General features: G+C 43.1%; 1 protein-coding gene across 2 annotated transcripts; it reads left to right on the forward strand.

Annotated features, from left to right (window-relative positions):
- The first annotated feature begins 2,250 nt into the window (after window positions 1–2,250).
- Window positions 2,251–9,103, forward strand: slitrk4 (SLIT and NTRK-like family, member 4). 2 transcript variants are annotated; one of them, XM_017307173.2, is made up of 3 exons: window positions 2,251–3,707; window positions 4,329–6,843; window positions 7,410–9,103. In XM_017307173.2, the coding sequence occupies exons 2-3, from the start codon at window positions 4,371–4,373 to the stop codon at window positions 7,415–7,417; spliced, it is 2,481 nt and encodes an 826-aa protein (XP_017162662.1). In that variant the 5' UTR covers window positions 2,251–3,707; window positions 4,329–4,370; the 3' UTR covers window positions 7,418–9,103. The 2 variants fall into 2 exon arrangements, with proteins under 2 accessions (XP_017162662.1, XP_008417750.1); XM_008419528.3 differs by having other exon boundaries at window positions 2,252–3,707; window positions 4,329–9,103.
- Window positions 9,104–10,232: the final 1,129 nt, after the last annotated feature.

A 10,232-nucleotide genomic window follows, 5' to 3' on the forward strand; every position in this document is an offset into this window, starting at 1 on the left:
TTCAAGGTGAATTTCCCTTGAGAATTAAGCAATTACACTTTCCTGGAATGACAGGGGCCCCATTTCATTTGAAACAGAGTGCTCTTCATTAGGATGTGGCATTGGGGATTAGCATGTGGGGATTTTTGCAGTCTGTCATCCATCATTGGGTGTCCATTTAGTTCAGAGGGGTCATGTCTTCATAGCTTGAGTGTGTTAGCACACTAATGATTGACTTCTGGTCAGTTTGCCAAATTCACTTGTTCCTATCTCTGACTTGTAGCCAAGTGTTACAATTTCATCCCTAGACAATTTTGTGTATCTACTTAATATGGTGTGTATCATTTTTTTGTAATTCGTTTTTTTCATAAGCTGTAGCTGGGTCGACTATTGACTGGGTTGACTATTTTCTTTCTGAAAGAAGGTTCTGATCCAGGTTTCTCCATGAAGTTTGCATGTTCTCTCCATGTGTTGGTTGTCTTTGGTTGGATGGTTTCTAAACTAACCGGTTTTAGTTTTCAGTTCTGTCTTTCTTTCTGCCTGGTGACCTGTGCAGTGTCTGCACCTGTGCCAATGGCAGCTAGAGAAAGGTCTTGCATATAGACTTCCATATGGATGGATAGTGAGTTGAAGAGATAACAGTCATGAAAATGCTCAGATCTATTATATAAATTAGTTCTGTTTTATACTATCCTTTATAAAAGTTTGTATTACACCCCTTTTTCTAGTTTCTTATATCAAGGTATCCCAACGTTTCAAAAAGTTGCGACTTCAAAATTGCTAAAATTCTCCATCGCAGCATTTCTGTTATGACAGGAAAAGTGCTAGCCTGGCTATCCAATTCCGCTCTATTCTCCTTCTGCTCCAATCAGCGAACAGAAGCAGAAGTTGTGAATGATGATATCAATTTTCTGCGCTGTTTCAGAAGTGTGGTCTACCTATGATTATAGTTTGACAACGGCAGCAGAGAAAGTGAATGAAGCCGTTGAATCTGTTTTGGGCACACTTCAAAATATTTAACAATTAAAAGTAGGATCAAGAGAAAAGTTTAAGATGTTTTATTGTTGGCAAAGATTTTGTTCAGCTCGGCACTTCTCTCTTCTCACTAGAGGATGGTTGGTAACACAGTTTCCAGAAATTCTTTAACCAACAATTTTAGAAATCTCCATCGATCGAACAGGCGCATTACTTGTGTCACTAACAAGTAATGCGATAGGGTAAAATCAGATCCAATCATTTAAAACTTCAATAGAATTTGAAACTGAGTTTGCATGCGACTCTGTCAAACATTTCATGTGGTAATGTGGTAAAACTACTGGTCAACTCGAGATCCACTCATGCCACCTCCTTTCAACACTAATTTTCTGCCACACTTATCTCAAGTCTGCATGTACAACAGTCAGAACCAGTAAGAGTTAAACCACTAAAGGTCACAGTTATCATCTGCAACCTTTTGAAATTTCAAATAGCAACTGCCTAGAAAGTGTTGCGGTGTGACCTACTCCCCTCCACCCTCAGTGCTTCTCCATCGTCATAGGCAGCGCTGTTAAGCAAATCTACAACCACGCCAGTCAGTAAAATCTCTACCTCTCTCCTGACCCGCCGTCCCTGCCTTTCTGCCTCCCTGCCTGGCTCCTGTCTGTGCGTCATTTGGCTCCGCCACCTGTTGCAAAAGGAAACCAGAGGTAAGGAGCTTCCACTGAGGCTGTTGGGTTTCAGGTACGCTCCCGCTGAGAGAGGGTTTTTGGTGTCGACACTTCGCCGGGGCAGCGTCTTTTACTCATCATGGGGAGGGGAGGACAGGTGGAAACCCCACCTGAAAGGAAGTCATCTCCTCTATCTTTCTTTACTCTGTCACACCTGTCTTCCCTCTAAAAGAACACACAAAAATGAGTGAGGGAATAAAAAAGAGCAGTGAAGACTGACTGAATCCCACCACTTCCTCCTCAGTTTTCTCCGACTGCAGCACTCCACAATACCGTCCCCTTTCCTCCTCCTCCTCCTCCTCCTCCTCCTCCTCCTCCTCCTCCTCCTCCTCCTCCTCCTCCTCCTCCTCCTCCTCCTCCTCCTCCTCCTCCTCCTCCTCCTCCTCTTCCTCCTCCTCCTCCTCCAGTTGGTTCCTTTCTCTCTCTGCTCGTCTGTTTAAAATGCAGCTCATGCACATGCACGCACGCGCGTACACATCACCCCCCCCTTTGTGGTCGCAGTCGGAGCTGTGACCGTGTTTCAGTTTTTCTCTCTCTCCTAACCCAACACCAAGTCCATCCAAGCCGACGCATACTCGCGCACCCTCTTTCCTAGTTGCTGCTTGTAGTAGGCTAGAGAAAACTAAATAATACTAATAAGATTAATGCAGAGAAAGAAACTGAAGAGCAACAACTGAGATCTAAATGCACAAGGATGAAGAAATGTAGCCATTAGAAGTGTGCGGTTGACATAATGAATCTGTTTCAAGGTCTGAGGGTTTTTTTCTCCAGTTTCTAAGAGAGACCCCCCTCCCCTCCCTTTGCTTCCCTCTTTCCCTCCTCTCTCTCTCTCTGTCGCTCTCTCCACATCTCTGCACTCTCCTCTGTCAGTCGTGTGGGAAGCTCCATGAATGCGGCTGCACACTAGCAGACTTCTGCACCTGATCCCGTTGCGCCTCTATAGGACGAGGTAATGCAAGCCTCCTCTCCTCCTGCACTATCTCCGATCTCTTTTTCTGGATACAAATATATATTTTTTCCTTTTTAATCTAAGAGGAACGCTTTACCAGTCCTCCAATTTCCTCCCATCCTCTGTGCTCTCTGACTGGGGGGGGAGGGATGGAAGAAACGGTGAGAGCGCGGACTTTCCTGCTCCTGTTTTGCACCGGAGCGGACTGAAGGCTCAGTGACAAGTAATTTCTTTTTGAAACATGTCTTATATGTAGTATTGATCTCTCTTTATTTGAACCCCTGACTGAAACACCAAGAACAACGTTGGAAATATGTTGCCAGGATGGAAAATAACCCACAGTCTGACTGGAGCGTATTGGCTGCTCCTTACCCCTTTGCGCAACTTCAGCTCGTTACGACCCAGTATTTATTATTCCATGGATCGCTGAAGGTTGCGGTGCAGATCTGAAACCAGGCGCACAGTGTTGGAACCTCCTTTCTCCCCTGTATTGCGTTGGGGAAACAAACCTTTGAGAATGAGAGGTTTATCTGGCTGCATCCACCTTGCACCCTTTTCCTTGCTTCGGAGTCTCTGGACGCACCGTCAACATCTCTAAAGGTAAAAAAAGACAAAAGGAAAGAGGGGGAAGATCTCTACTTCACCATACTTCTATGCTCTTCTCACCTTTTCTACCTCCTCTGTAAGCAAATGAGCCCTCTCCCATGGAGGTAGTACAGCCGCTCTGGGGGCCCAATGACCAGCGGGGAGATTTTTCCAAGCAAAAGGAGCCCGTCAGCAAGAGGCGCATCGGATGAAATCAGACCCCCACACCCTCCCTATTCACCCACCCCACTTCCTTTTCCTCCTCTGTTACTCCCCACCCTACCCCCTTCCCTATTCCTCCTTCTAGTTTAGCTTGAATCGTGTTAAAGCTGCACAGGGGCATAAAGGGGCTGGAGAAACCTTGTTGCACCCCCTCAAATCCATCTGCGCTCTTACACTCGAGCTGGAAGGACTGTTTTGCGCACGTCTCCATCAATGCTGCCCCAAGTCTCCAGAGGGAGCCGCGCTCATTGCCACCGCAGCTTTTGGTAAGTCACATTTTTTTTCTTTAAATTCCATGATTTGAAGATAACCCAGACCCGTCTTTTCCTTTGGTCACTCTTAAAGGTTCTAAATTATCTCAATAGATTCTGACTAAAAGACTGGAGGACGGTCGCATCCCAGCATCTCAAAATTTCAGCAATGGGCACAGTCCCAGTTCTTCCTCCCTTAGCTTTACATTGCCAAATAAGCCGTGTGCTCCTGGCTTTAGATGACACTTCATACAAAATGAGAGCCTTTTGACTTTGATCATGTTGAATGAGCCAAACAGTCACGCTGCTGCCTTTGACATTTTTAAGGCGACGCATCACGCTTTGGGTGCCAGAATAAGACGGGAGGATCTGCAGCATTCATTATGTTTAAGTAATCAAGGTAGTTTTAGTCAGCCAATGAAAAGTAAGGCAATGCAGAACAGTGAGAAATGCTACACAGCAGTGTTTTTTTTCTTATGGAATATGAAGAAACTGTCTTTTAATGAATGAGATGCCAGAATTGTTTTATAATGAGTCTCAAATGGCTTGCATTTTGTGAGTGTGTGCTTCCACACATATCTACACCTGAGTGATTGAATGTTTTTTGCATGCCTCTCTTTCTATCTCTCTCCAAAGGTTACTAAATGGTTTACTGGGGGAGGTTTTCTAACCGGCGAGATGCTGCTCGTACCCCTGCTGGCAGCCTTTTTTTCCTCCATCTCGGGCTCCCTCTCCTCATCCCTCTCCTCCATGTCAGACGGACCTCCGATAACGGACCCCACTGCCTCGGACCTGATGGCCGAGACCTGCATCGCCTGCTCTTGCATGTCAGTGGAGAACGTGCTGTACGTCAACTGTGAGAAGATCACCGTCTATCGGCCCACGCAGCTCATCCCTCCGGCCTCCTCCCTGTACCACCTGAACTTCCAGAACAATTTTCTGATTGTGCTGTACCCTAACTCATTCCTCAACTTCACCCACGCTGTGTCACTGCAGCTGGGGAACAATAAACTGCAGAACATCGAAGGCGGAGCGTTCATGGGGATGAGCGCGTTGAAGCAGCTGCACCTTAACAATAACGAGTTGAAGGTGCTGCGAGCTGACACTTTCCAAGGCATTGAAAACCTGGAATACCTTCAGGCTGACTACAACTTAATAAAATACATTGAAAGGGGAGCATTTAATAAACTACACAAACTCAAAGTGCTGATTCTGAATGATAATCTCATACAGGCACTTCCTGAGAACATTTTCCGCTTTGCCTCTCTCACACACTTGGATATAAGAGGAAACAGGATTCAGAACCTTCCTTATTTAGGAGTCCTTGAGCATATCGGCCGGATCGTAGAGCTGCAGCTTGACGACAACCCCTGGAACTGTACCTGTGATTTAGCACCTCTGAAGGCATGGCTTGAAAACATGCCCTACAATATTTTTATTGGCGAGGCCATATGTGAAACCCCAAGTGACTTATATGGGAGGCTCCTGAAAGAAACCAACAGACAGGAGCTTTGTCCCATGGGAACGGGAAGCGAATTTGATATTAAGATGCCACCTGCACAGCCTGAAAATGGGCAGGTGCCATCCAAAATGACGCCAACCACAGCTGCTCCAAAATCGCCAAAATCAACTGACTCATCTAAGTTTTATGGAAACGGCATTGTGGCTGGTTTACCCCCTTTTGGCAAAAACAGAGAAACTGTTCCACGGACTCCCCTAATGCTGTGTCCACTCCCTTGCAGCTGTAAGGCCCATCCCTCTGACTTTGGTGTTAGTGTAAGCTGTCAGGAAAGGAGTATAAGAAATCTTGCTGATCTTAATTCCAAACCCCCAAATGCCAAGAAACTTCACCTAAGTGGGAATTACATCCGTGATATCAGTCCAACTGATTTCCAAGGCTTTGAGGGCTTAGATTTGCTTCATCTTGGCAGTAATCAAATTGCAGTGGTACAAAAAGGTGTGTTTGCTAACCTTACTAATCTAAGGAGACTGTATTTGAATGGAAACCAACTTGAACAGCTACACCCAGAGATGTTTTTGGGCCTCACAAACCTCCAGTACCTTTATTTGGAATACAATGCCATTAAAGAGATCCTTGCAAGCACATTTGACTCGATGCCCAATCTACAACTCCTGTATCTCAACAACAATGTCCTTCGGAGTCTCCCAGCCTATATCTTTGCTGGTGTCCCTCTAGCCAGACTCAACTTGAAAAACAACCACTTCATGACATTGCCAGTGAGTGGTGTCCTGGACAATCTGCGGTCGCTGACCCAGATAGATCTAGAGGGCAACCCATGGGAGTGCTCCTGCGATTTGGTCGCACTCAAGCTTTGGCTGCAGAGGCTCAGTGATGGAGTGGCTGCAAAAGAGGTGAAATGTGCCTCCCCTGTGCAGTTTGCCAACATTGAGCTGCGTCTGATTAAAAATGAGATTCTCTGTCCTAAACTCACGACACCTCCACCTATCTCAAGCTCCACCCCAATTGTGACCTCGGTATCACCCGCAGGAGTCGGCAAGGCACCTCCAGGAGGACCTGTGCCTCTCTCCATTATGATCCTCAGCATACTTGTGGTGCTTATCCTAACTGTGTTTGTGGCCTTCTGCCTTCTAGTCTTTGTCCTAAGGCGGAATAAAAAGCCCGTGGGCCGACAAGAGGGGCTGGGGAACCAGGAGTGTGGCTCGTTGTCTCTACAGCTTCGTCGCCATGGCCACAAGTCCGGCAAGAAAGGGTCCATCCCTGGGGATGACTTGGGAGGTGAAACATTCATTCCCCAGACCATTGAGCACATTGGCAAGAGCCACACCTGCGGCATTGGACGGTCCTCAGACATGGACGCCGGCTTCAAGTTTGCTGACTCGCAGAGACAGAAGATCATCCTGCGAAACTGTCCCGACAAGGACAAGGACCTACTCTCCACCCTGGAGCGCAACAAACGTCTCAGCACCATCGATGAACTCGAGGAGTTTCTCCCCAACCGAGAGCCCAGCCTGTTCATCCACAACTTCTTGGACAGTAAAAGAGATTTTAACAGTATAGGGATGGGCGGGTATGAAATCCGCTATCCTGAAAAGACACTGGATAAAAAGATGAAGAAATCATCACTGATAGGTGGAAACCACAGTAAGATCGTGGTGGAGCAGAGGAAAAGTGAGTATTACGAGTTGAAAGCCAAGCTCCAAGGGACGCCTGATTACCTGCAGGTGCTCGAGGAGCAGACTGCCCTGAGTAAAATGTAGGAACTGTTTTGTTTGATGGTCAGCACTGATTACACACACATCAAGCCAATAGACAGGCAAACTCTATCTTATTTCTGTTCTCTCTTCAAGTCTCACATACACACACCCTATTCAAACCCCCTCATCTCTGGCTTTCTGTCTTCATCTCTACATCGACACACACACACACACCTACACACAGAACAAAAAAGTGCCTTCTGGAAATCCTTAATGACCAATGCAGAGATAGACAAAATGGCTCCACACTACAAAGCTATTATTAGAATCAGAGCGGATGTATTTCAGAGTAAGAGACCTTTTGGATTTTTCATGTCACTACCTGTATGAATCCCGCAAACTTACAACAGGACCCCCCAAAAAACAAAGAAATCAAAATTACAGTCGTAGTATTTTTGCTGCTATTGAAATGGATACTTATTTTTTTTGTTCTCTTTTTGTTCTTTTCCTCCTCCTTTTGTTGTTTCAACCAAATCAAAGGGTCTTGAAAACAGTGCTTGAGAATATACCTCGCTGCCATCAGGCCGTGTTTAACAAAAGGAAAAGGCAGGGGGAGCGTCGGGTGTTGATCGCTTGGAGAGAATCAAGGGATTGTTGAATCTGGAATGAGGTTTTGAACACTTAATGACTTTTATGGATGCTACCTTTTCCCTTTCTGTTTTTTTTTGTTATTATTATTATTTTTTATCGTGAGGGTGTCCACATCTGGGGATCCTCTCTGAAGTCAACAGCAGACTCTCTGCCATCTTGTCTGGATTACCCACCAGCAGCAGTACACCTGCTCTTTGCTGGGAAGATAAATGGCTCCTGTTTTGCATTAATGGCAACTGACGGCACTGTAAAACTCTTTTATTTTTTTTATTTTTTTTGGGAATGATTTAATGACTTGCTTTCTTGTGTAAAGAGCCATGTTAAATATAGTGTCTTCTGACTGGAGTTGTGTTTCTCTTTGAAGTTGCTACTTACAGTAAACGTATGTTTTTTTTTTTTTTTTTCTGGGTGAAATCTAACGGCACATACACTGTCAGAGACGTTATTTCTTGAAACAAAAAGAAAAAGAAAAAAAAAAGAAAAATAAACCCGAAGGAAAAAAAAAAAGTTACAAAGCTGCTTGCCATGTAAGCGTAACCTGGAATTTATTTTGTAAGTCTTACATTGTTTGTATCTGTGGGACTGATTTGTAAATTACAAGGACAGACTAATATCTACACACTGATACTGTGCGACGGAGCATCTTCGAGAGACTATGAGTCAGAGTGTTAAAACCAACCCATAATATATTTCAATCAGCGATCCTGCACCCCTCGCCTGCTCTCAATTCTTAGTTAAAAGAATTAACAACATAGTTCATTTATTTTTCTATGCAGGATTATTTAAGAGGTATTGGTTTTATTTAAAAGGGGCAAGAAAAGAGCGGAGAGGACTTGACAAAACACTTCAGAGCTATTTCAGGCTGCAAAGAGGGACTGTTCAGTTGTTCTAAGTGGGTCTTTGCTTCTTTCCATTTTGCTGAGCAGCCTGAACCTGCAAAAACAAAAAGAGTGTGAAATGTAATCTTTGGCGTTTCTGCTCGAAAGATGACAGAACGAGGCCTGGTAGTCCATAAAACTCCTGAGCAGTTTTCCCGATTCTTCTATCTCCCACAGTATGTTGTGAAAAAAGAACAAAAAAACAAAAAAAACAAAGGTTTCTTATCAACATTATGCAACCAAAATAAATGTGCATTAAACTTGATGTGCTTCTGGCATTGTTGGGCTTTGGGAGAGGAGGCGTTCTGAGGCGAACAAATCGAGGCTCTAAATTATTAGACTTGGACAGAATCATATCGTAAAACACCATGTGCAATATTAGTAAAAAAAGAAAAAAAAAAAAACGACAAGAAAAAAAAACTCAGACATGACGGCTTCAAATAATTTTATTTAGTTTGGGGTTATGTTGTCAGGACAAGTTCTATTTTAAAATTCTTTTATCAGCTTAACTCTATTTGGTCCTTATTTAAAAAGCATTATTAAGTTAAATTTCTGAGTGTTTTTGACATTACAACTGAGTAGAATGTATCATGAAAAGTATAATAAATACAATTTTCTATTGGTCAGAAATCTCCTGTATATTGGTTCATTTTCTCTTGTATAATCATGTTGAAATCAAGGTATTAAAATGAGCACCTATTTGCACTGTGTCCCCCTTTTTTCTTGAAGTTAAAATCCTCGTTACCTTTTGATGGTGCTTGATGAAAACGGTCTTTGTGGTCCTTTCAGACTGAATAACGCTGTTGATGCTAATGTGCTGCTGCTTGTTACATCTGGAACATTTTCAAGTGTGTGCTCAGCTGGAAGCATTATTTAGAACTACTTGTCACGCAGATTTCTTTAAAATGCTATTCAACTGATCATTTAGACTCTGTAAAGCTTGTTCTGAGAAGTTATTAGCAGTAATCTGTGGTGAAAAGTGGTTATCTCTCTACGTTTTTATGGCTCAGACACAGACTAATTTGATTTAAATGTATTGGTGTTTTCTCACTTTTCAAGTCAAGAGTTATTATTCTTTAGCTTTATGTTAGCTAAAGCTACTGGTACTTTCAGTTGACCTTGTCAGCTGTGTTAGCTTGTAAGCTGTGACTCGCTGGCCTCCTCCGACTCCACCAGGTGTTCCGTAAACATTATCATATTTATGTAAAAAGTAATTTCATGTGATTTTTCAAGCGTCATAGTTCTGAGAAAATGACCCTAACTAGCTTCAGATAAACAAACTGGGAAAATTATGCAGCTTCAGTCTCTCCTGATGTAGCTTTAGCATAATAATACAGAAGGTGTAAGTCTGAGAAAATAGCAACAAACCTCATGGTAACTTGTGAATGTATTCCAAGTACTGTGTCCCACTAAAATGAGAAAATATTAATATTTTCAGTTTAGGTTATTTTAAAAATGGCTTAAAAAGAGACTTTGAAAGGGAGCTAACACTATCCAACCTGTTCATTCAAGGTTTTTTTGATGGGAACTTCTGAGGTTATGAACAATTTATAACTTTGCAGCAATATAATTATTGTATTCAGAAGAAACAGATTTTATTTTCCCAAAGACTGAAGCTGTTGGGTCAGTTAATCAGACAAGACATAATGTAGTGAGTTTTTATTTTTATTTTTTTTACATTTTTTAAACTAATCAAATTTCAAAAATGTCAAAGCAGGTGGCACAAAATGTTATTTTTGCCATCTACCCCACTGAATTGTTATTTACATAGACCCTAATGGTGGTACAAGATCCCTGGTTCTTATTAGCTTCCTGCTAATAAGGTAAACCGTGT

This window comes from Poecilia reticulata, chromosome 10 (assembly GCF_904066995.2).
Source record: "Poecilia reticulata chromosome 10, P_reticulata-male-v2, whole genome shotgun sequence".
NCBI lineage: Eukaryota > Metazoa > Chordata > Actinopteri > Cyprinodontiformes > Poeciliidae > Poecilia > Poecilia reticulata.